This window comes from Balaenoptera borealis, assembly GCF_965194805.1.
Source record: "Balaenoptera borealis genome assembly, chromosome: 20".
In the NCBI taxonomy this organism is placed as follows: Eukaryota; Metazoa; Chordata; class Mammalia; order Artiodactyla; family Balaenopteridae; genus Balaenoptera; species Balaenoptera borealis.
The window spans coordinates 52,061,371-52,086,512 of NC_138879.1; the positions used below are offsets into that span (position 1 = coordinate 52,061,371).

The 25,142-nt window shown below is 55.5% G+C and overlaps 1 protein-coding gene across 8 annotated transcripts; it reads right to left on the reverse strand.

Annotated features, from left to right (window-relative positions):
* Positions 1–76: 76 nt before the first annotated feature.
* On the reverse strand, positions 77–23,316 carry DLG4 (discs large MAGUK scaffold protein 4). 8 transcript variants are annotated; one of them, XM_082372398.1, is made up of 20 exons: positions 23,297–23,316; positions 14,658–14,723; positions 11,038–11,092; positions 10,842–10,900; positions 10,509–10,633; positions 10,241–10,410; positions 10,003–10,139; positions 9,710–9,854; positions 6,124–6,419; positions 5,912–6,014; positions 5,666–5,780; positions 4,128–4,304; positions 3,807–3,843; positions 3,686–3,713; positions 3,506–3,553; positions 3,324–3,425; positions 2,813–2,985; positions 1,809–1,918; positions 1,180–1,271; positions 77–1,007 (listed from the first exon to the last, which is right to left on the reverse strand). In XM_082372398.1, exons 4-20 carry the CDS (start codon positions 10,869–10,871, stop codon positions 901–903), a joined length of 1,995 nt encoding a protein of 664 aa, XP_082228524.1. In that variant the 5' UTR covers positions 10,872–10,900; positions 11,038–11,092; positions 14,658–14,723; positions 23,297–23,316; the 3' UTR covers positions 77–900. The 8 variants fall into 8 exon arrangements, 7 of the variants coding, with proteins under 7 accessions (XP_082228524.1, XP_082228525.1, XP_082228520.1 ...); XM_082372399.1 differs by having other exon boundaries at positions 10,842–10,892; positions 11,039–11,092; positions 23,297–23,315; XM_082372394.1 differs by lacking the exon at positions 23,297–23,316 and adding an exon at positions 22,189–22,644 and having other exon boundaries at positions 10,842–10,892; positions 11,039–11,092; positions 14,559–14,723.
* Between the last annotated feature and the right edge of the window lie 1,826 nt (positions 23,317–25,142).

The window sequence follows — 25,142 nt, forward strand, 5'->3', positions numbered from 1 at the left end:
TTACCAGACCCATCCCTATGCTCCCACCCGGTCTCCCTCCTCACCCGGGTCCCAAATAACCAGGCCACACACCAGGTTTCAAGTATCTGTCTCTTCCTTTCACTCTCTCAAAAGAAAAAATAAATAAATTGCAGAAGGCGGCAGCATTTCCAGTCTTCCCCTGGCTCCCGGACACCCTACCCCCAACCCTGTCCCCCCCCTCCCACACTCCCACTCCCTAGACCCATCCCTCCCCATTCCCCCAAAAAAAAAATCCCAGAAAAAAAAAAAAAAAAAAAAAGCCACAGTTAGACCTTCCACTCATGCAAACCGGCAAAGAAAAAAGGTGGGGGGCATGTAGAAAGCAGGGGGCTCACAGTGGAGTCCCCCTACTTACCCCCCAAAAACCACCTTTGAGAAGAAAAAAAATGGAAAAAAATAAATGAGAAATCAAGGGACAGGAGGAGTTATGATGGGGGCAGGGAGGACCCCAGACCCTGCCTCGGGAGAGCGCGGAGGCCTGTAGCCCTGCATCCCTGCAGCGGGGTGCTCCTTGAGGGGGGCCCTGACTTCCGGAATGTGTGTGGGAGAAGATGGGGGAAGGCAGGTGGCCCCTGGTGGGTCTGTGTGTGCGTTGGGGGCGGGCAGGGGTGAGGGGTCCTAAGGAGCTAGGGCTCGGGATCAGGAGCCCAGGGCTCCCCCCCAGACCCCAGGTTCCTGGGGTTCAGGAGTCCAGTTCTGGGGTGCGGGGATACATGCAGAGGAGTGTCCCCCCTCCAATGGGCTGGATCCAGTTAGAAAGGAAATAAATAAGAAGGGGTGGGAGGGAGGCTGGAGGTGCGAAGGGCGTGGGCAATTCAGTCCAGACCAAGGGCCTGGGCGATGGAGGCGGGGCGAGTCCAGGCCAAGCCAGGGCAGGAATCAGAGTCTCTCTCGGGCTGGGACCCAGATGTAGGGGCCTGAGAGGTCCTCGATGACGCGCTTCACCTTGTGGTAGATCTCCTCAAAGCTGTCTCCCTCCACGATGGCTGGGGGTAGGGGGGAGCAGGGAGTCAGGCCCAGAGGGGCACCTTTTTCTAATTCTCCTATCCACGTGCCACGGGGCTGCACCCACCCAAAGGGGACACCTCTCTCTAAACCACCCACCCATTGGGGCCCCCTCTTTGAATCTGAGCCAAGGGTGCCTCGTGTGCACCTCACCTGAGAAGCACTCTGTGAACTCCTGCTCCAGCTTGGCGGCTCTGTCGAAGGCTTTGCGGGCTTGCTCCTCTGTGATCCGCTTATTAATCTCTCTGTGGAGGAGAGTGAGAGACACACAGACCTGAGGGTGGGTCCTGCCCCACCTTTTATCCCCTCCATCCAGGGCTGTGAAGTCGCAACCAGTATTTTCTTATCTGGAGCACGAAGCAAAAAATACAATTCCCAATATCCTCTGGGGCCACAGACGGGCCCCCTCCCCATGACCCACCCCAGCCGGGTGTGGCCACTCCAGGGACCTCTCCAGAGCCTCATCCTTCCAGCCGGCAGCCCCAGTGAAGGACTTCAGACCCTAACTCCCGACAGCCCCCAGGCCCTGGCTCGGCCTAGCAGGTGTGTACCCCAGGGGTTGCTGGGAGTTGTAGTCCTGCCTAACCCGGGGCAGGAGAAAAGGAAAGAGGCCTGGGATTCCCTGTATCCTCTGGGTTCCAGCTCTAGGTGCAGATTTCCCTCAAGGGCTGCCGGAGCTGCTGTCCAGGGTTCTGAGGGGACAGTTCAACACAGAGGCCTTCTGAGGCCCAGAGCCACAGGTGTGGGCGAGCAGAGGTGAAGCCCCCTGGGACCATACTCACAGCACATTCTCCAGGGAGCGGGGGCGGATGAAGATGGCGATAGGGTGCAGGTGGGCCGCCTGCAGCCGCCGCACGGCATTGGCCGAGACATCGAGGATGCAGTGCTTCCCCTGGGGGCGGGCAGGGTGGGCGGAGGCGGACCAGCAGGTGGCGGGAAAGGACAGACACAGGCGCCAGGACAGGACACAGTGCATGGAAAGGTGGGGAACGGGGGATTGGCCGAAAGGGGAGTGACATGGATGTCGAAAGACACGTGGACATAGAGAGTTGAGACAGGAAGGGTATGGATAGACAGAATGAAAGAGAGAGAGAAAAAGGCAAGGGGCAGATGGAGAGCAAGGGAAGGGCCAGCACAGGAGGGAGGGAGTGGGGGGAAGGAGGGAGGTGTGAGGAACCAAAAGATGGGGCACAGCAAGAGGCGGGGGGAGGTGGGGAGTGGCGAGAAGCAAAGAAAAAGGAGAAAGGAAGTAGGATAGAGGGAGGAGGGAGGGGAGGACGGACAGAGGACAGACAGATGGAAGGAACAAGGAGAGACAGATGGGAGGGAGGAGATGCAGATGGAGAAAGGAGCCATGGAGGGAGAGGGCAGGGTGGGGGCAGCAGGGAGAAGGTGGTGGCAGAGGAGTGGGAGGGGAGAGGGGAGAGGGCCAAAGGGGAGCCGGCAGAAGGGAGGGACCGAGTGGGGGGAGGCCGAGCCACCAAGGGCAAGGCCACAGGAAGAGAGGTGAAATGGGGCAAGGAGGAGGGCAGGGGAGGAGAGGGGACAGATGGCAGAGCAGAGTTTGGGGTCAGGGACCGAGGGAAGGAGGGAGGCAGGGGGAGCGGGGCACCAGAGAGCAGCCAGTCAGACAGAGTTGCCCAAGAGGAGAAGGAGGCGGAGGAGCGGAGTGGAGACCCAGCAGGGAAGAGACAGAGAGAGAGAGAGTTAGAGAGAGCTGAAGGAAGGCCACAGGGCGGGGTGGGGGGGGGGGCGGGGAGGAAGAGGACGGTGCCGCGGCTCCTACCTGCTCGGCCACCTCGCGCACGGACTGGACGCTGGTTCCATACAGGTGGCTGTTGTACTGGCCGGCCTCAATGAACTTGTGCGCCTGGATGTCCTTCTCCATTTTCTCCCGGGACGACACAAAGTGGTAATCCCGGCCATCTATCTCATACTCCCGCTTGGGCCGTGTCGTATCTGCCAGGAAGTCACCCCACCACCCAAAGATCTAACCACCATCCCTCTAGCTTAAACCCTGCCTACAGTGACCCCCCCCCCGCCAGAGTGCCCAGCCAGTCCTTCAAGGAAGGGGGCAGCTGGGGAGACTGAGACCCAGGAGGGGCAGAGCCACCTTCCTCAGCAACCCCGGGTCCTCCAAGTCCCCGGCCTGGAAAGGTCACCGTGGAACATGAGGGTGGCTGAGAAGCACCCTTCTCTGAGAACCTCTGTGTCCGGCTGCATCCCAATGCCCGGAAGCGGCTCTGCCTGTGTGACCCCTTGGGCCCCCCCACCCATTCCAAGGCCCCGGCACTCACGGGGAACACAGGATCCAAACTTGTCGGGGAACTCGGAGAGGAGATCATCATTGGCGCGGTCCTTGGTGGGCCCGAGGATGATGATGGGGCGAGCGTAGTGCACTGAGGAGAGAGGGTGGGGTCAGGCGGGGAGCAGAGCACGAGCAGGAGTGGCTGGGCCAGGTCGCAGAGCCAGACCTCACCTTCCATCTGTGTCACCGTCTCATAGCTCAGAACCGAGTCTTCTCGACCTAGTGGGAGGCAGGGCGTCTGCAAGGGGGCTCTGAGGCAGGGGACCCGGGGCCCTGTGCTGCCGTCCCGAGGACTCAAGCGAGGCTCAGGGCCCCTCTCACCTCAGGTCTTCCCAAACGGACCCTACGTACCCTGTGATCCAGAGCTGGAGCCCCAATCCTAGGAAGAAAGAGCAGGCCATGCGATCGGTCAAGAGTCCAGCCCCACGAGCCCCCCACTCTTCCACCCAAACTCACGGCCTCCTCTACCTACCTTGGCCTTTAACCTTGACCACTCCCGTCGCTCAACCCTGTGGGATACATGGAGGGATGGTGGAAGGGGCGTGTAGGGAAACACCCAGTGAGGAGCCCGATGGCCCCACCCCAGGCCAGCTGAGAACCCCATCTCTCAGCAGCCCCTGGGCCCCGTGCTCCTAAATGAGGCATTTGCCGGAAGTGCTCATGTGAGTCAAGGTGCCCGGGAAGGTCCAGCAGACAGATTCCCAAGAAATCAGTGGGCAGACCCATGTCCTCCCTACTGGCTGCCCACCCTGGGGACCTTGGGAGCGTCAGTGCCTGGGGCAGGGAGGCTCACCGCCGTTTGCTGGGGATAAAGCCGATGTCATCAGTCTCGCTGTCAGAGTGGACCCGCCGCGCCTGCCACCACTCCTCATCACTGGCGTCGATGACATGCAGCACATCCCCAAAGCGGAAGCTCAGGGCCTGGCTCAGGAAGCCACAGTCCTTGGTCTTGTCGTAGTCAAACAGGGCCCTGGAGGGCAGGCGGCCTTTGGTCAGAGCCTGGTGAGGACTCCGTCCCCCAAGACCCAACCTGGAGGTTCTGCCCCGGGGTCTACAGACAAGCACGGCTGCTGATGGCTCTCCCACAGGTGCCGTGGATTCTGAGAAACCCAAGAACTGTGTGGGGACCAAAAGCGCTACCAAAACTCATAATCACCATAACTATGAACTGTCATTCAGTCCACACTGTGTCAAGGATCAGACAGGCTATGGATTCAGTGCAATTTCTAGAGTAAGATCTAGAACGGCACCCTCCCAAGAAAGCAGTTGCAGTATGCACACACGTCACAGTCACAGGGGTAACAGGGACTCAAACTCGTAGGGAAAGAAAAAAAGATCACTCTTTGCAAACTCTGGTTACCCTCAGCAGTATGAAACTCCTGTAAGTCACAACCCCTGAGGTCAGGACAAGGGAAGGAATGACCGCAGAGATGGCAGAGATGTTGAGCAGAGCACTGGGGCTAGAAAGATGGGAAGGGACCCCAGAATTGCCCGGCATCACCTGGGAGTCAGAACTGACCAGCCCTGGGAGCCAGCCAAACCCTGCAGGGAGGAAAGGGCCAAACGAGGCTCCGGTTTGAGCCGGGCATCTGGGCGGATGGAGGTGCCATTCAGGGAGAGAGAACACTGACTGGGTGGGACAGAGAGCACGAGTGCACGGGAGAAAGAGGTGAGCTCACAGTTTGGGACGTGTTGAGTGTGAATGCCTGTGGGACATCCCCATGGACGTGTCCAGAAAGCAGATGGCCAGAACTGCAGGTCTAGACCTCGAGGAAGAGGTCAGGCCAGAGCTGACAGCTCTGAGAGACATCTGCAGAGCGAGTGGCAGGTGAGGTCATGGGAGTGGACGGGCCCCCAAAGGGAGAGAAGGGAAAAAGCATCAGACACAGCGCCTATGCCTGCGGAGAATGAGAAAGAGGAGCCAATGGGAGAAGGAGCCCTAAGAAGGTAGCAAAATGCCACCGGAGAGATGGGGACAGACTGGAGAGAGCGGTGGTCCACCTCCCCTAGACTGCATTATCCCATGGGGCTGGGCAGGCTGCGGCAGTATATTCCAAAAGCCGAGAGGCCCCCTGCTCTGCCAGGCATTAACCTTTGAGTTACCTGATTGTGGGACAGCTGGGGGTCCCAGGGGAGGTGCCAGGGTGACCGGGGCTAGTGGCAGTAGGGATCATAGGGAGTACTTCACAATGCTAACCTGTGCGGAACGCCAGCTGAGTGTCGGGCCGGCAGGGGTTGGGGGAGGTGGGGGCCGGCAGGGTTGAGGGGGAAAGCTGGCTGGGGGACGAGGGGCACAGGAGGACGAGGAGCCCAGCCTGGGAAGCGTCCGACCTGATGTAGAAACCCCTTTTGGGATTGCTTCGCAGGGAGGCAGTCCCTGAGCCCAGGCTGCTGTTCATGAGCTGTTCCCGAAGGTCGTGGATCTTGGCCTCGAACCGGCTGTACTCTGAGGAAGGACAAGGTGGTTCCTGAGCTTGGGCCCCAGACTACCGCCACCCTCCCTCTCCCCCTGCTGAAGCCAGGAGCCGAGGAGACAGAGAGCTGAGCCCACGAGAAGGCGCGCTTCAGGCCCGATACCTTCCGGTTTATACTGAGCGATGATCGTGACTGTCTGACCCGCGTTCTTCAGGGCAATGGCAGCCTGCTCATGGCTGGCGTTGCGGAGGTCAACACCATTGACCTAGAGAGCAGGAGAGGCTGAGTCACTGGAGATGCGGGCCAGGCTCCAGCCTACAGGGCTCTGCTCTCAGGGGAGGGGGTGGTCCGGGCAGGGGCTGGCCTTCCCTCACCGAGAGGATCTGGTCCCCCTTCCGCAGCTCCCCACTGAGGTCCGCAGGGCCCCCGGCCAGGATGAAGGAGATGAAGATGCCTTCACCGTCCTCGCCACCCACGATGTTGAAGCCCAGGCCCGTGGATCCCCGGTGGATCACGATCCGCCTCGGTTCTCGGGGGATGTCTTCCTCCCCGAGCAGGTCCTTGGCCACCGGGGAGTAGCGCCGAGGGGAGGTGGGGGTCATGGCTGTGGGGTAGTCAGTGCCCAGGTAGCTGCTATGACTGATCTCGTTGTCCAGGTGCTGGGAATAGGCTGGGGGAAGATGTAGGCGAAAGGATGAGATGGAAGTGCGTGGAAGAAGACAGCGCCCACCACCCCACCTCCTCCCTAGGGAATCAGCAGAGCCAGATTCAGGGTAAGGGGAAGTTACTGTGCCAGAGAAACAAGGCTGGGGTGGTAAAGGGGGCGTCAGGTCACAGCAATGTCAGGGGCAGGAATTCACAGGTGACGTAGGGGTTGGTGCTCCTAGGGGACAGTGGATCTGAAGGGTACGTGACCTCGGTATGGCAGGGATCACGGAGCCAAGGAGAATATTAATACCAGGCTTTGGGGTTTTTCGTTTGGTTGTAGCATCTCTCAAATCCCTTCATCTATGAAATTCCTCTCCCTTTTTTTTTCCCCCTCTTGGCCATTCATTTGTTGAAAAAACTAGGGCCCTTGTCTAGCAGAATTTCCCACATTCTACTAGGGAAATTCTAATAGGTAAATCACTGCTTGCATCCCTGTCCCTGGGGTGTTAACCTGCTCCTCTGCCTTGTATCTCCTGTACACTGGTCATCCGAAAAGAGACTCAAGTTCAGTTTTGGCAAGAATATTTCATAGGTGGTGCTGAGTACTTTCTGCATCATGACAGGATGCAATAATGTCCGGTTGCCTTTTCTTAGGTAAGACAAATCTGTAGGTTCAGGTATTGTCAGCCTGATCCATCCATTATAAAGCTCCCCATCAGGCTTTCACCTAAGAGTTTTAGCAGCCACTGATGATCACTGCCTGGTCCTCAGAGTTCTCTGGGGACAGCAAAATAGCGCCAATATTCTACGTTGTTTTTTTTTTTTTTTTGAGGGAGGAACATTTATTAGTGAGAATTCGTCTGTAAAAAAGAACGTTCCCGGGCTTCCCTGGTGGTGCAGTGGTTAAGAATCCACCTGCCAATGCAGGGGACACAGGTTCGAGCCCTGGTCTGGGAAGATCCCACATGCCAAGGAGCAACTAAGCCTGTGCGCCACAACTACTGAGCCTGCGCTCTAGAGCACGCGAGCCGCAACTACGGAGCCCGCATGCCACAACTACTGAAGCCCGTGTGCCTAGAGCCTGTGCTCCGCAACAAAGAGAAGCCACCACAATGAGAAGCCCGCGCACCGCAAAGAGTAGCCCCTGCTCGTTGCAACTAGAGAAAGCCCGCGCGCAGCAACGAAGACCCAACGCAGCCAAAAAATAAATAAATAAAGAGATAAGATTAAAAAAAAAAAAGAACGTTCCCATATCAACCATTTGGTTACTCTAAGGTGCAGTTTGTACAGGAAGGGAGAATAAATGCTTGACTCTTTCCCTTTATTTGCCAGTTTTCAGAATGGATGAGTTCTCTAGCATCCTCTAAAGGTACCCAATTGTTTTGAAGTATCATTATAATCCTGTAGATTTTAACATATTTAATGAGTTTTGGTTGAATGGCCAGTTTCAACTTGACTTCTGTGTCTTTGACACGACCCTTTCATATCTTCCTTGCTTTCTAGTATGAAAGATGTTACAAGCTCATCTTGCACATTTCTTGCTCAAGATTTGGAATTGGCCCTTTCTCCAAGGAGCCAAGGTTCCTTTTGGTAGGTTATGGTGTTTAGAAACAAGACCATGTGATTTTAATAGGGTCTTACAGTATGATTTCAGATTTGGTTGGAGCAGTCACATCTCGTTATTCTTTACCAAAAATTTCTTAGCTATTCTCCCAAATGTATTTTTCCAGTTGGGGGTAGGGGGGACATTAAAATTCTGATGAGAACTGCATAAAATGTAGAGATTAACTTGGAGACGATTGAGATCTTTAGCATATTATGCTTTTTGCGTCAGGAAGCATGATGTGACTCTCCAATTCTTCAGTCTTCTTTTATGTCCTTCAGTAAAGTTTCATCATTTTCTTCATGTAAATCTTACACACTTCTTGTCAAGCTTATTTTTCTAAGAATTTTATAGAGCTTTTCTCCTATGGCAAAAGGGATCTTTTTACCCATTACATTTTATGGCCACTTTCTTAACCCTACATATTATTTCTAAGTTCTTCGGTTAATTCACTTAGATTTTAATCTAGATGGACAAAAGTATAATTTACAAATAAGGATAAGTTTGTTTCTCCCTTTTCAAATGTAGCATCTATTTATTCTTTTTCTCTTGCTACACTGCCTGAAAGCTCTAAAGCAGTGATTCTCAAGCAGGGTAATTTCACCTCCCAGGGGACATTTGGCAGTGTCTCAAGACATTCTTGGTTGTTCTCACTGGTGGGGAGGGGTACCATTGTCATCTGATACACAGAGGCCAGGGCTGCTGTTAAACATCCTACAGGGCACAGAACAACCCCCTACAACAAAGACTATCAACAGTCCCAACATTGAGAAACCCCGCTCTAAAGCAATGTGGAGTAACAGCAGCAGGAAGAGGCATCCTTGCCTAGTTCCTAACTTAATGTACACACTGCTAGGATTTTATCATTGTAATGTGTTCATTGTTAGTTTTTGATAACTATTCTTCAATCACGTTGAGGAAAATTCTTCTGTTCCTAGTATACTAAGTTTCCCTCCAAAAATAGGATGATGAATTTCATCAAATGACTTTTCCACATCTGTTTGAAATGAACTTACCCTTTTTCTCCCTTAACTTTTTAATACAATAAATCATACTAAGAGGTTTCATAATATGGAACCATCTTTAATTCCCTGAAACAAACCCTACTTTGTGACAGTGTTATTCCCTTAATATTCCGCTGTGTTTGTTGTGCAACTATATTATTAGATACTTTTACATCTCTGTTCAGAAGCAAAATTGGCCTATACTTTCCTTCTTCTTCTTTTTTTTTTTTTTTTTTTTTTTTTGCCACACCGCGCGGCTTGCAGGATCTTAGTTCTGCAACCAGGGATTGAAGCCAGGCCACGGCAGTGAAAGCCCAGAATCCTAACCATTAGGTCACCAGGGAACTCCCTACTTTCCTTCTTTTATATAATCTTTGTGACCATTTTCAAATGCCCTCATAAAATGAAATGTGAGATTTTATCTTTTCTTATATGCAAAAAGAGCATAAGAATTATCTATCCCATGAGGATTTGATAAAATTAGCCATAAAACCATCTGGGCCTTGTGCCTTCTGGGGGAGGAACTATTGACAATCTTTTCTAGTTCTTTGATGGTGACCGATTTTCCATCTATTCTCCAACCACAGGAGGTGACAGAGGTTGTGGCCAGTTCAGGGGAAATATCTGAAGAGGAATGGTCACCAGGGATGTCATGGGGTGACTGAGATGGGGCATGGGCAGCTCTGGGGTTTGGAGGGCTCTCACAGGTTGTGATGTCTGGGGGAGCATAGCTGTCACTCAGGTAGGCATTGCTGGGCTTGGCCACCTTTAGGTAGACAACATCATACGTGTTCTTCAGGGCTGCCACGGCATCCTCATGCATGACGTCCTCCAGCCCCACACTGTTGACCTAGGGTCAAGGGAAGCAGAGCTCAGACAGAACCAGAAACATCCTCAAGACGGATGCACTGAGGGTGAGCCGATAAAGACGCCTGGGCCTGCTCAGGACCAGTAGGCAAGACCTAAGTGTGGGCTAGAAAAGTGATGGGGGTCCTCACCGCCAGGATCTTGTCTCCAATCTGCAACCTCCCATCCTTGTGGGCAGCACCCCCTTCGATAATCTTGGTTACATAGATGCTGTTATCTCCGGGAATGTGCTGGTTCCCTACACCTCCAGCGATGCTGAAGCCAAGACCTAGATGGAGGCGAAGGCAGAGGTGGGTGCCCAGGTACCTGGGGAGCAGGCCTTGGGGCAGCAGACAGTGGGATGGGGGTGGAGACATAACGGGTTACTACCTTTAGGCCCCTTGATGAGCTTGATCTCCATGAGCTTCTCAGCCGGGGGCTTCCGGCGCATGACGTAGAGGCGGACGATGGAGCCTGCCTCTTTGAGGGCCTCCACCGCGGCTGAGTGGGTCACCTCCCGCACGTCCACTTCATTTACAAACAAGATGCTATCGTTGACCCTGAGGGCAGCAAAGTGGGCCTGAGCCAGGAGCTTCCTGCCGCCCTGGCCCTCCCTTTCAAGGGAACCAGCATCCTAACCCCTGTCTCTTCTCCCCACCTGAGACGGCCATCCTGGGCAGCAGCCCCACCAGGAATGATCTTGGTGATGAAAATGGATGGGTCGTCACCGATGTGTGGGTTATCAGTGCCACCTGCGATGCTGAAGCCCAGACCTGAGTTACCCTGGGCAGAAGGAGGGGAAGAGGGTCAGCTCCCCTCACCGCCCACTCTAGACAGGGCAAGAGGGTAGGGGAGCGGGTCAGGGAGTTGTGACCAGAGCAGGAAGGGGCAGGGTTAAGAGGCTGGCCGCACAGAAAACATGGGCACAGAGAGAAGCGAGGCACAGACAGGGAGCGAAGGGGGAGGACCTCGGATGGAGAAGCCTGCTCACCCTTTCCAATGTGATCTCCTCGTATTCCATTTCCCCCTCCGTCCCGTTCACCTGCAACTCCAGCACGGGCCAGAAACACAAGAGCAGTGAGACAGACTTCCTACCTGAGAACCTGGGCCTACCCTGGCTGCTGGGACCCAGGCCCTCCCTGTCTCCCTCCTCTCTTCTGTAATGGCCACAAAATCTAAACAACTCACATATCCCGGGGCTTCTAAGGTATCTGTGTTGACAATCACAGGGGGAGAATTGGCCTGTGAGGGGAAAAAGGAGACGAAAAGCTGCCTGAACCTTGGCTCAAGAGGGAGCCAGTAACCAAGAGTCCCACCGGCCTGGCTACCTTCTCAGCCTCTTAACCCAGCCCGCTCTGCTACCCTTGACTCCCTGAAGGACCCAGCCTCAGTCCATGTTACATACACACACATACACATGCTGGACCCAATTCTGCCCAGCCCAGGCCCCCTGCATGTGGAAGGAGGTGTCTGAGAAGGAGGAAGGGAGAGACAGCCAGATGGGGGAGCAGCAGATGGTAAAGGGTTGGGGGGGGGCCGCCTTGAGGGCAGGAAGCGTCTCACCGGATGTAACACCACAGAGTGTTACATGCCTTATGTGCTACACACAGACACCACAGGGCTTATGTCCCCTGGGTCCTGCTCCCCCTTCCTGCCCCCATCCCTGTCCCTATCGGCCCACATACACCCAGATACCTTCATAACCCTCCCTCAGATTTGCCCCTCATTTTCACACACATTTGCCCTAAACCCTGGGCCCCGGGAATCCGGGGTTCCCCCAGATGCAGGCCGCACCCTCCCTCTCGCCCACCCACCATTCAATCTACTCCTTCCTCTAGGGACCCTGTTGCCTAGCAACGGTATCTAAGCCCAGCCAAGGCCTGGGGAGACCCACCTCCTGGAGGCCCCGTCGCCAGGACAACAGGAGGGGGAGATGGGGCGTGGCCTAAGGGCAACCAGATTCCCAAAGGCAGAAGGGATCCTCTAGCCCCGCCTTTCCTGACCTGGGCCCCGCCTCCCCTCCCCCCCACCGCCCCGTTAGCCCGGCAGAAATAAGTCCAGGCTGAGGAGGATTGAGGGCGCAGCGCACCCTGAATAACTTCCCTTCCTCCCTCCCGTACGCCCCTCACCCTATGCAGTGCAAAGCACATCAGGAAAGGGGAGTGGTGAAAGACATCCGGGTCCTATCCTCTCATCTACTCTCCGCCCGCCCACCACTTCATCCGGGAAAGGGTTAAAGTGGGCTGTGCCCAGGTCCCTGACGTCAGTCGCCTCGACGCAGCAGGGTCTCTAGACTCCAGGGCGGAGCCCGCTTTAGGCCGGTCCTAGGGGCTTCCCCAATTGCCTGGGCAACCGAAGCCACGTTTCCATGGCAATGGGGGAAGGCGGCCAAAAGCCTCCTTCCGGGGTCCCCAACCTATCTCCTCCTTAAACAAGTATTTATTTGGAGCCTACCAAGCGCGAGGCACTCATCACGGATTCCCCAGACTCCTCGCTCTCTCCTTCCAAAGGGGTCCCTCCTCTCTCCTACTGCTATTTGTCCATACTACACATTTTCAAGCTCTATAGTTGATTTCATATCCATAAATCTATTAACACCATCCTCCGACCCTTCAAATCTCAGCAGATGCTAACTGTCCAACCAATAGCCACTGACTGCCGAACTCTCATCCACACGTCCATCCTCTATCCCACAGCCTATCCTCAATCGCCATCCCCATCCTTATCCTAGAATTTCCTTTCCCAGGCCCCATCTTGTATCCGCAACTACCTTCATCTGTGTCCCCTCCCTCTCTCTACCCCACCCGATATCCTCCATCTACATCTCTGCCCCACCCTTCAGTTCCCATCTTCCATTCTCCATCTGCTTGCTTCCCTGTCCACTTCCCTGTCCACATCCTCCCATCCGGGCCCATCCCTTATCCGTCTCCTGCTCTTATCCTCCACCTTAATTTCTGATTCCCCAGAGAAATCAGCACCACTCTCCCTTAGTTCATCCTCAAACCCTCAAGATTCTATGACCAAATCACAATCCTTCATTCTCAACCCATTCCCCCTCTCCTCTGAAAACTGAGGCTTCTCCTGTCCCCCAGCTCAGGCCTTGTCGTGGGACCTCCCTCCCACACTCATGGCCTCCAGCACTCTCTCCTTCCACTTCCCTCTGCTTCCTGGGCTCAGATTCCAAATCTCCCTAGTTCTGTACTAACTACCACCTTCTCTCCTCTTCCCCTTCCCCAGGGACTTAATGGCCCCATCTTGGGGGAAAAAAAGCATCTCTAGTCTTCTTCACTCCTTGCAGCCCCCAGAGTTTCACAGGAATCCTCTACACCATCTCCTCATCTCCAGAGCCTTCCTTTCCTTCCTCTCAATCAGCTCGACCTGCTGCCCTGATTTCACAGTCTCATCCTTGTCTGTCTCCTGGCCCAGGACCTCTTACCCTTCTGTTGCCTCTCCACTTTGCTACCTGCCTGAGAACAGTCTTTTTCTCCCTCTCCAATTCCTCTCCTACCACATCCTTCTCACCCCAGAACCTACTGCTGCCCCCTCTCTGCCTCTTCATCTCCAGGCTCAGAAACCTCCTCACCATCTTCTTGGTGAAATGTCAACAACCCCCCCTTCCCAGAGCATCCCACAAGATCCTAGAATCTCACCTCTGACCCCACAGTGTTCCCCTGAATCTCCCTGCTAGCCTGGTACACTCCATCCTCCCCAGCCTGTGCCCCCAGGAGAGGAGATTGAGGGGGAAGTAGTTGAGAAGTGGCCTGGAGAATGGAAGGTCTCAGAAACAAGGGTCTTGGGTAACAAGACTGGAGAAGGGAAAACATACTGTGAGCACAGAAGAGAAGGGGAAACAGGTGGTGGTGAATAATAATGGGGGGACACGGGGCGGGGTGGGGGGGCAGAAAGAAATCCGGGTGGAGGTGAGAGCCCAAGAGGAGGGGAGAGGGGAGGCATAGGAGGAAAGGAGAGAAGTGATGAGTAGGGAAGGGGGTAGCTGGGAGAGGGGGAGCCGGCTGCGGCTGCCGAGGCAGAGGACTGATCAGGCCGCAGAGGGCCTGAGATGGGGATCAGGGAGAGGGAGAAAGAGAGTGCGTGGGAGGAAGAGAAAGACAGCATCTAGAACCAGCCTGCCAGCCAACAGGGAGGGAAAGGCAGCGAGGGGGTGGCGCACAGGAGGGGTGCAAAGGCCGGAGCAGGGGATGGAGGCAGAAAGGCCCGGGCAACTAGTCTCAGGCCAGACAGATGGAAAGGGCTGGAGAGCCAGGCCCAGAGGCCGGAAGTGGTGGGGGGAGGAGGCAGCGAAGGGACAAGAGCAAATGAGGGCAGCGCTCTGGCCGCAGAAAATGGAAATGGAGGTGGAGGGTGTGAAGGAATGAAGAGGGATGGGGCGCAAAGAGCATCCTGGGGGATGCACACATCTCAACACACGTGCGCACAGACACGCAGACACACACACACACACACACACTCCTGGCTGTAAGCCCTACACCCACTCCCAATTGCTTGGCCTCCGTTTCTCCTCTTTGGTAACCAGGTGTTTCCAACGCCCCAAATGCCCCCTCCCTCCCCCGGCCCCAGGAGCCCAAGCCCAGCTCCCCAGTCCCGGCCACCCCCCACCTACGGCTCACGCCCTACCGGGCCTTGGGGGATGTTGTAGCTCCGAGGCTCCGAGGGCCGCACTGGGGAGGGGGCCGCCTGAGTCTCCTACCTTGAGGGGGGAGAAGTGGGCGTGGCCCACGACCCCTTGGACGGCCTCGAGGTGGGACAAGTTCCTCTCCGCCACGTGCACCAGCTCGGGGGCGTTTACCTGGTTGGGGAGGTGGGCCGGGCTGTGCTCCAGAGGGGGCGTGTCTTCATCTTGGTAGCGGTATTTCTGGGGATGGGGACGGAGGCGTCACAGGGGCCGGCCCAGCGCCTCGGGCTCCAGGCTGCCCGCCCCGGCGCGCCTCCTCTTCCCCCCGCCAGTGCAGTGCGGAAGGCCCTGGGGCCTGACCAGCTCCTCCCCCTCCCTGTCCTCCAGCCCATTGGCTCCCCTCTCTCCACCTCCCCACATCCCCCTCTCCCGCCAGGGCCTCGGCACCTCTCCTCTCTTCCCAAAGCCCTGCCCCATCCCCCAACTCCTTCAACTCCCAGCCTAGGACCCCCGCCTTCTACCCAGCACACTCCCTCCTCCGGCGTCCGTTTCCTCACCAGAGCTCCAGCCCCTCTGACACGTGCACCCCCGTTCTCTACATCCATCCCCAGCGTCCTTGCTTTCCTCATCAGCTTCCCCCCATTTCCTCTTTACCTCAATCCCACTGCCTCCTTCCAGTTGCTTCTCCCACTCTGTACCCCACCCCGCCCTCCTTGCCTCAGTCTCCCCACTGCAGCCTCTACCCCTGGAATGAGTGGCTCTCCAGCACCTTGCAGGCCCCAGGCAGGGACAGCAGTCAAGCCCTTCAACTAGCCGGTACTTGGCGTCAGCCCCCCTGGCAGGACAAAGCTAAACCCGTCCAGCTGGCCTCGCTGGTTCCCAGGTCATCGGCAAAGGGGCCCCAGGAGTCTACCCCCGCCTCTACAAACGCCCACAGCCCAGGCAGCTAATCGGATATACTAGAAGGAGAAGGGGGAGAAAGGGGGAGGAACAGAGACAGTAGGGCTCAGAAGGGGGGCAGGAATGGGTGTCAGCTTCCAGGTTTGCTGACTACGGAAGGGGGTAGAGCCTCAGAATGAATTCCTGGTCTCCCTCCGGCCTCTTGGAGTGAAAGACCCAACCTGACCCCTGACTCCCTTCCTAACTAACCACGTGCCATCTCAAGGGCCTCCCATACTACCTTAATAGGGACACCAGTAAATGAGATTAACTGGGGACCAGAGAGAGGAAAAGGGCAGCTGGAGATACTGAAGGGCAGCGCCCCTGCCTGGGTCTTCCCACATCTGCCTCTGCTCCCATAGGAGCAAAACCTCCCCAACACCAGGCTCCATGGCGGAGGGGGAGGCTACCATATGCAGGGCTCCCTCAGAGACTGGAGAAGACAGAATACACTCCCCAGTACACGTGGGTGAAAAGAGAAGGCAAGATTTCCCTCTCAAAAAAAGTATCTGAGAAACTGAGAGGACCCCAACATTTGGAGACCAACAGTTACAAGGTCAAACTGGAGGAAACTTATCAAGGTCAATGCCTGATGCTACAGTATGATTCTGAAAATTCTGAGGATGAGGAACCAAGGCTGAGGATGTAATCCAGCTTTGGCCGTGGTTAAGGATGAAGGAAGAGAATAGGAAGAGGAAGATGGTACATGGACTCTCAAACCCAGGACACAGAGACAGCTGGGATCAGGAGCACCTTGATACATTTGAAGAGCCTTAAAGAAAGAAAACAGGGGCTCATCAAGATACACTCTGTTTTCTGGCCTTGGAGAGAGACTTGACTCGGAGACAGTCTTGGAGAGAGAATCCCAAGCTCCCTCCAGGTTTTGATATCATGAACACCAAAAGTGGAGAAGAAGGGAAGCTAGGGGAAGTATAAGCTAAATAATCCTCCTCAAAGCTGGGCCCTCCTGGATAACAGAATTCGATGAAATGAAAGAGGTTGTCATTCCACACCCTGAAAAGGCGGTCTTCAGCCTGGACAGTGCGAGAGCTGAGGGACAGAGCCCCAGAACTGGAGGGGCCAGGGAGAAAGGGAGGAGGCAGCTGTGCCCCCACTTCACAAGGCCCCCAGTTCCCTGCATGATACATGAGGCAGGGCCAAGGGTTGCAGCTTCAAGTTTTGGAGTCAGGGGAAGGGTTTGAGCCCAATGCCCCTCCATCTTCACCCCACCTCACACAGAAAATTCCTGAATCTCGATGAACTGTCAGGGTGCACATAACGAAAATGGAAGTTTGCAAAGGGACATTTCATTGTTTATTCTAGATAGGAGATGAAAGTAAATTTGTAGCACAGTGAGACTGCAGACACCTCTCCCTGCCCCGTCCCCATGGGGGGCGGGGGTGTCTAGGACTGAGGAAAAGGCTCCTCCTGACTGGAAGACAAGGTGAGGGAGATGGGGAACAAGGAAAGGGTACCAAAGTTCCCAGAATGTGGCTGGGGGAGGTTAGGGCCTGTGCTCAGTCCCTGGACATTTTCTAAGTAAATGTAGTAAGGAAAAAACCTCTGGAGAGGTGGGGTTGGGAGAGAGTCGTTCGGAAGCTGCAAACTGGTAGGTGGGGGTCAGGGTCAGCACCTCTCATCCCAGATGACAGGACAACTAAAGCAGGACAGGCAAGAAAGGAGGATCCCCTCTTTTACCCTACAGGGACTCAGGGCCGCCGCGGGGCGACAGCTCCAGTGCTATTGGGATCAAGTCTGAACCCCCAATATATTAAGGCACAGGATAAATCAAAAGGCTGGGGGTCACTGTTGTTCTTTCCCCCTTGGCTCCCTCCTCACCGGAGCCCCAGTTACAAGAATGACCTGGAACCCAGCCTTGTACCCCCAGAATAGAGGGGTGTGAGTGAAAGTGGATGATCATAGGAGGGGCGACCCACTGCGCCTGTCCGCGAGACACTGCAACCCAGAGACCCCGCCAAGCAGAAGGAAGAGAGGAAGCACTTGAAGCTTGCACCCTGAGATTTGGGGGGTCCGGGAAGAGGGGAGCGGGGCCGGAGCCCGTACCGCGGCACGTACCACGCAGAGACACATGGAGGCGAATCTGTTCCGAGCCGACATGGAGAAGGGGAGGGGGACTGAGGGGAAGGGGTGGGTGGGAGAGCAAGGGTCCCGGGGTTGGGGGAGGGGGAGGGGCAGAGGGGCGGGGGCTGCGGCGGCCGCGGCAACTGGAGGCTGCAGCCTGGGGGGTGGGGGGGAACGGCGCCTGCGCAGTGCGGGAGAGCGTCACGATGGGAGAGAAGGGGTGAGGGGAGACCCTCTTAGCCATCAACTTCCCTGGTTCCAGCTGTTTCTCTGTGCACTTCACCTTCCACAGTATATTCCTATTCCTTTACAAATAGCCTCACTCCTAAAATTTACCAATTTATCGCTCTGGTTCTCTGGGATTAGATTCTATCTAATCTCCCACCCCTAAAATCACCAGGCCCTAACTATTACAAAACCTCACTGGACTCTTAGGGTGCAGGGAAGGAAGCAGCACTTCTCCCTCACTTCAGAAGGACCCGCAAGGGATCTAAACTGCGTCCCACAATCCCCTCCCCCAAACCTCCCCGAAGATTGTTAATGTATACAACATCCCCACAGATGCTAAGACACCTCCTATTCTAACCAGCGGGAAAGCCCCACATGATAGCCAGACAACGCTTTCCAAGAGTTGAAGGACCACGCATCCTGTTGTGCCCTCAAATTAATCTACCCTTTAAATCATCCCTATTAAAATTATATCTATTCCCCCAATCCACTGACAGAGACCTTGAAATTAGTGCAACTATTACCCTTGCTCTAATGTAAACACCCAAATAAGCAGTCCTCAAATTTGTTTGGGGTCCCCTGTCCAAATCCTTGAACCTAATGAGATACTCATGAGTTTCTAATATACCATTCCCCAATACCACCAAATCCCATTTCAGGGAATACTTAATGTAATTTAAAGCTGACCTTCTAAATTCAATTGAAACCTCTTCAATTTATTACCAAACCTTTAAATTAAGAGATGTTTCCCTATTCCTTTTCTTTCCCCCTTAAATGCATACATTACTCCCTTTTCTGGCTGCCCTCCCCTACATCTCAACATTCCCCCCACCATGATTCTGAATTTTAACTTTGTTGGAAGATTCCTCCCCAATATATCTATCTCCCCCACACCCAAGTCTCAAAAAATTTTTACCAAATTAAGATCTGGCCTGCAACTTGCAGTGACCCACAAATCTCCCATAACACCCCAAAATGACTGCCTCAGATGTCTTGCATTCTGTCCCAAACTGAACCTGAAAGCATCTCTTCCAAATATTCTCCCATTGAACGCCCACCGTTCCAACGCTTAAAGCCCAGTGAGCAGTCTCCTAAAATCTGCTTCTCTGGCTTTTCTAAAATGCCTACATATGGTAGAGAGGACAGACTTCCCTAGAACCTGACCCATGCCCCCTCTCTCCCCGTTGGTTGGAATCTGTTAGATGCGCCCCCGAGATGACCCCCAAGGTCCTAGTTTCATATCTGGATAGAATGCTTGGATCCGGGAGCCAGTGCGGAATGGGCTGAACTCGAAATTCCTTCTAGAAAAGAAAATGCACAGGCCCCAGTTCTCCACCAGTGGGCGCTGTGGCCCATTAAGACCCTCCCCCATCCCCCATTTCCTTTTTCCCTCCATTTTCCGTTTCCCCGTTGCCTGGCAACGCAGCAATCCAGGACTTTGCTGTCGCCTAGCAACCGTCTCCCTGGAACATAGAGCTGAGGTAGGAGGTTTTGCTCTGATGAAATCCGAACAAGCCTCCATCTTAGGAAAACTGAGACGTCAGATCGCCCAACCCCCGGATTCTCCTTTCCAAAGACCCCCGCGCCCCGCAGTTTCTTAGACAACAAGCCCCTCAAACCCTGTCTCCTTTCGGCACATGGGACCACGCCACGCCCCTGCCGGGTCAGCCCCGCCCTCATTTCGGGCCGGTTACCCGGGCCTAAGGCCCCGCCCCTTTCGTTGCCCGCCACCCTTGGTAGAGTAAGCCAGACCCCGCCCACCTGCCTCCAGGAGACCGCGCCTCCGTCCACTTCCCGCCCATTCGCTCCCCCGGCCTCGCCCACACTGCCCCTCCGCCACGCCCCAGTCGGCCAATGAATGAGGCCGTTGGCCACACTGCCCCGCCCCCGGCATCTTAGCTTTGCCCAATAAGGACCACCCGGAGGGTTTAACCGCTTCGCCTCCGGGACTCCGGCCAAATACCCCCGGTCTTTCCCCACTTTCCCCCCTCCCCCACTTGTTCTGCTCCGCCCCCCGCCCCCCTCGCCCGGCCCTCAAGTCCGCCACGCAACTTCAGTCGTCGCCGGTTACCATGGCAACGGCGGCAGCAGCGCGGGGAGAAGGGGGAGGGACGGGGGTGGAGTGGGAGAAAGAGATGCTCAGAGACAAGAGATACAGGCAGAGAGCTAGGCACAGAGTAAGACTAAGTGATAGCTATAAAGGCAGAGTTAGCACAAAGCACAGGACCTGGCACATTGTAGGCATTCAATAAATGATCCTTAAATTACTGCGGCAGAAGTCTAAATATAGGCAATGAAAGATGGAGGACTCAGACGGAGCTGGGAAGCTCAACGACCGCAAAGCATGAGCACCCTCTACCCCACCCAGCATTTTTGGGGGGAACAAGTGCCATGTGCCCCCTGCTGGCTCCTCCTAAGCTAACCCTCCGCTGCCCTGGATAGAGATGAACCACAACTCCCAACAGCCCCAGGGGCAGCAACTCGCCAACACTGACGGATCTTGCGCCTCAAGGCCTTATGGGACTTCGAGTCCCCGCCATCCCGAGACCGACAAGTTTTCCGGCCAAGGAACGTGGCAAGCCTGGGTCTCCACACCTCTGTAAAACCACAAAATGCATGATCCTCTCTGCGCAAGACTCCTTCCTTCGGGGATGCTCAACCCTGGGCTCCATCGAAGAAGCAGGATTCTTGAAGGGAGATGAATAAACCCATCCTCCCGGAATAGCTGCCATTGCAGGCAAGCCCCTCACCCTTGCTCGCGTATGTGTGTTCACATGTTGGAAGCAGAGCCCACACGTTCCAACTGGCTTTCGTGTACACCTGCACATAAGGGACCATAGCCAGGGAGCCTAAGGCTAAGAGGCAGGCTAAAGGCAGGAGACAGGAGGAACTGAGAATCAGACAGACATTAAAGGAGAGCAGGCCAGAGAAACTGAGGCACAAAAATCCACTGAAACTACAGGGATGGGAAGAAGAAGCAGTATGGGAGAAAGCCCAAAGCCCACAAAATGGGGGATAAGCAAGTAGCCCTGGAGAGGCGGTGGGGGCTTGGACTTAAAGGTCCCCAGCCCCCAGTCTCCTCCATCCATGCTCACACATGCATGACGCATGTGTAGATGCATGTGTATACACATATGTGAGTTTGTGGCAGGGAACATGTGTGTCCTCAGCTCCCTCGCCTGAGAATCTGCAGTTCCCACTAAATATAACCCCCTCCCCAGCCTGTGACTCACCCAGACCCCGCCTCCCCGGCCCCCACTTCCTGTCCCACCCCCCAACCCCCAGCTGCCTGCCACCCGCCCAAGCCTCCCTCCACACACCAGGCATCCAGCTTTCCAGTCCCAGAGTCTTACAGCCAAGACCTAGGTATTCTGCATCCCACCAGAAGCTTGCTAGTGCTCCCCATCCAAGATCTCCTGCACTTGCCAGGCTCCAACCACAGGGACACCCTTGTACAGATCTTCACTGCTGCCAGCCCGGCCTTTCTCCTACACCTTCTCACCCCAGTAACCTTAAATCCAGGTGTCTTCCCCCACCTTGATCCCAAGTGTCAGGGGTGACAGGAACATTCCCCTCCATCTGCTCTTCTCCCTCTTTCTCAACCAGGCGTAGATTCAGTGTGGGAGGAAATGGGGATGTTGGGCACCTGCCTGGGCCACCCCCAAATTTTGCACCACGCACCTGGTGCCCCTCCTCAAATCCCCTCTCCCCAAACCTCTCATCCTCCTCCTCAGGAGCTGGCAACCTCAGCTGCTGCAACCTTCTACCTCCCAAGGGAGTACCCCAAATCCTAACCTCACCTGGTCCATTCCCTCAGGTGATCCTATGTCAGGCCCCAGCTCTCTGACAACTCCCAAGTATCCCCATTCCACATGATCGAACCCTAAATTGACAGTTCCCTCCAATTGAGAGCACCCCCAAATGTATCAGCCATGAGACGCTTCTTTTATAGCCTGAAGGCCCACCCCTTCCCTGCCAGCTGACACCCCCAGACCAGTCAGGTACTCACAACCAGTAACCTTCTACCCTCAAGCCAGGAGCCCTGTGAAATTGGGCAAGGCACCTGGAAGCCAGCTCGTCCCCCAGGAGGGAAGAGGTCCCCCCCGCCATGTAGTCCACCTTCTAACATACAGCAAGCAGGACTCCCATGTGAGCCAGGCTTCTCCTTAAATAAGTCTCCCTCAAACATCATTGGTGAACCTCAAAATCCACCAGATCCCCCAAGTCACAGAATACCCCCAATTTTCCATTACCCTCAAAGGGCTCACTCCAGGGGGCACCTGTGGCCAAACCCAGCATTTTCTCAGATGTGAACCCCCAAACTAAATTATGACCCCCGCAGATACATCTTCTGATGCTCTCACCCCAGGGCCCCCAGCCGCGGATTAGGCCTGACTAAACCCTCCCCACGAACTCATACCCTCCCCGCAGTTTATAGGTCCCCCCTCATGCTTACCTTGGTTGTCACTATACAGAGACAGTCCATGTTGGGGGGCCTGGCCGCGGCGGCGGGTAAGGGGCTCTGACTTCATCGGAGTTTCGTTCCTCCCCTCCGTGGGTTCTCACCCCTCCCCCCTCCGCACCCCACTTTTGCAGGGGGGGCCAGGATGGGGGGAGGGGTGAGAGGGGAAAGAGGGGGTTGGAGAAGGGAAGGGTAGGGGAGCGTGGGAGGGAGGGGAAGGGGGCCCTAAAAAGGGGTCCCCAATGGAGGGGAGGGGGCTTAGGGAGCACACCCCGATTCTCAGGAGGGGCGGGGGCACCGGGGGCTGGCAGCCCCGGAGTTCGGGGGCTGGGGCATGAGCTGAGGTGGGGGAGGGGAACTGGATTTCGGGGAGCCCCGGGGTAGGGGGGGGTCTTGCCTAACGGCCAGGGGCTAGGGGCCGTGGCGGGGGAGTGGGGTGGGGGGGGTCGGAGGCGGCAGCGGCCGAGGGAGCCGTGGAGCCGAGGAGGGAAGGGGAGAGAGGAGGAGAGAGGAAGCAGGGGGAGGGAGGGAGGGAGCGAGGAGCGAGAATGGGGGGGGGGTGCCTTGGCAGAGTTAACTGCTTCCGCGCTGGCAGGAACCCGGATAATGGGAAAGGAGAAGGAAGCAGGAGCCCAGAGGCCCTGAGACAAACATGGAGTCTCGGCCAGCCACCAGCGATGACAGCAGAGGCAGTGAGGAGGGAGTTCATTTCTCAGACAACGAGGCACACACAGATGGGCTGGGGGCACCCGGGGTTGTTGAGATACTGGAGAAAGGCCATGGTAGGGGGTAGGGAGTGAGGGAGGGGCTGGCAGGAGGGAATCCCTGGGGGCCTAGTGCTCCCTCAGGATTCACAGGAGGAAGCCTGAAAAGTGACTGTGTCCTAGACTCTTTAGTGCCTGAAACTGGGGCAGGTAAACAAGAGCGGGAAGCAAGAGGGCGAAGGGGCTACAGGACCGGAAAGAGTGCATTCTCCTTGCCCCTGACTCAGGATGTTGTCCCCAGGGCCCCCAAGTCTCAGGTTCATATTAGCAGTACTTTGGTCCCCCTCCAGCCCTGCCTGCTCCCTCGGGAAGTCAGGCCCCCACCCTCACCCCTTTACCTGACTCTCTGAGATGGAAGCCTCATAATAGTCCAGGATGTCTGTCACAGGAACAGAGCTGAGTTAGCTCTCCCCCCCCCATTCCCCCGCCTCCCTGGCTGCCCCCCGCCATCACCTCCCCTCCGCCTGCCTGGTAAGGACAGAGGAACTCCTCTAGCCAAGGCTGGTGACCTGCATGCTGATGGATAACCCCTGCCCGGGGCTCCTGCTTGTACCAAATGATCTCCAGGCTCCGAACCAGCCCCCAAGTTCAGTAACTGCCCTCACAGGCACAGGCCAGCCCTTTTCACCACCGCCCCCCAGAAAACTGGGGCTACTCACCCAGTAAGGCCTGGAAGAGGTCACTGTGCAGCACCGTGAGGAGAGGGGGTGCCCATCGCAATAGTGGGGGGGCCAGGAGCCAGAGGGCTGACCTGGGAGCTGGTGAAATGCAAGTGAGGGGGGGGATTGGGACAAGGAAGAGATAGAGGGACCAACACACTCACCTCCTCTTCCCCAGCCTTTGCCCTCTCACACCAGACTCTCTGCAAAGGTCCAGGGAGAAGGATCCCTGGGTCCCAGCCCCCTGCCAGCCCCCAGGCCTCTCCTTCACAAGGACTCCTGTTTTTCACCTCTTGATCCTGGTCCCTCAGACATCTCTGTCTTCTCTCACTTTAATCTCTCTAATCCACCGGGGTCGGAGCTGAGCTGTCTTCTCCCCACCCAGCCTGAGCTGTCAGGTAAAGTAGGCAGGCTTGACCCGCCCACCATCCCATTCTTCCCAGGTCCCAGGCACCACCGCCACCACCGCCACCACCACCTTCCCCCTCACACGCTGGCCCCTCTCCCCAAAGCCAGGCATGACTGCAACATTTTCCTGAGGACCGGGAAGAGGGTCACCCCCAAGGGGCTCTGCTCTCACAGCTCAAAAGGAAAGGAAGCTGTCACTCTCTCCTCCTGGGCCTGTCCCCAGTGAGAATGGCAAAAAGAGGGCCATAAATTACCTGGGACTTCTTGACCCAGAGCTAGACGCACGCGCGCGCGTGCGTGCGTGCGTGTGTGTGTGTGTGTGTGTATGTGTGTGTGTGTGAAGGGGACGGGACATGAGAATTCCTACAGTTCCTCTCGGGAATGGGAAGAATCCATCTGCCCAGAGGTCCAGAGGTCTGCCCTGAGCACATGGTCTCAGGAAAGAACAAGAGGGTGCAGAGAGATGTTCAGGAAGGTCTCAGAGGTCCTAAGGGGGAGGCAGCAAACCTCGGGGTCCTTCCTACTGTGAAAATTTTAGTGTTTCCAGAGTTAGTGACAACTCCGACATCTCAGGATAATATGCCTGAGCCATTCACACCCACCTTGAGTCACCCACGCCACTATTATTTTTTAAATTAAATTAAATTAATTTATTTTTTATACAGCAGGTTCTCATTAGTTATCTATTTTATACACAACAGTGTATACATGTCAATCCCAATCTCCCAATTCATCCCACCACCACCACCCCGGCCCCCCACCCCTTTCCCCCCTTGGTGTCCATACGTTTGTTCTCTACATCTGTGTCTCTATTTCTGCCTTGCAAACGGTTCATCTGTACCATTTGTCTAGATTCCACATATATGCGTTAATATACGATATTTGTTTTTCTCTTTCTGACTTACTTCACTCTGTAAAACAGTCTCTAGATCCATCCATGTCTCTACAAATGACCCAATTTTGTTCCTTTTTATGGCTGAGTAATATTCCATTGTATATATGTACCATATCTTCTTCATCTATTTGTCTGTTGATGGGCATTTAGGTTGTTTCCATGACCTGGCTATTGTAAATAGTGCTGCAATGAACATGGGGATGCATGTGTCTTTTTCAATTA

Coding starts and splice junctions, on each gene's coding strand:
- DLG4 (XM_082372393.1), bottom strand. CDS start 22,218: ATGGACTGTCTCTGTATAGTGACAACCAAG. Junction 3,554..3,685: donor CTCCAGCTCTGGATCACAGG/GTACGTAGGGTC, acceptor GCCTCCCACTAG/GTCGAGAAGACTCGGTTCTG. Junction 2,986..3,323: donor GTTTGGATCCTGTGTTCCCC/GTGAGTGCCGGG, acceptor ACTTCCTGGCAG/ATACGACACGGCCCAAGCGG.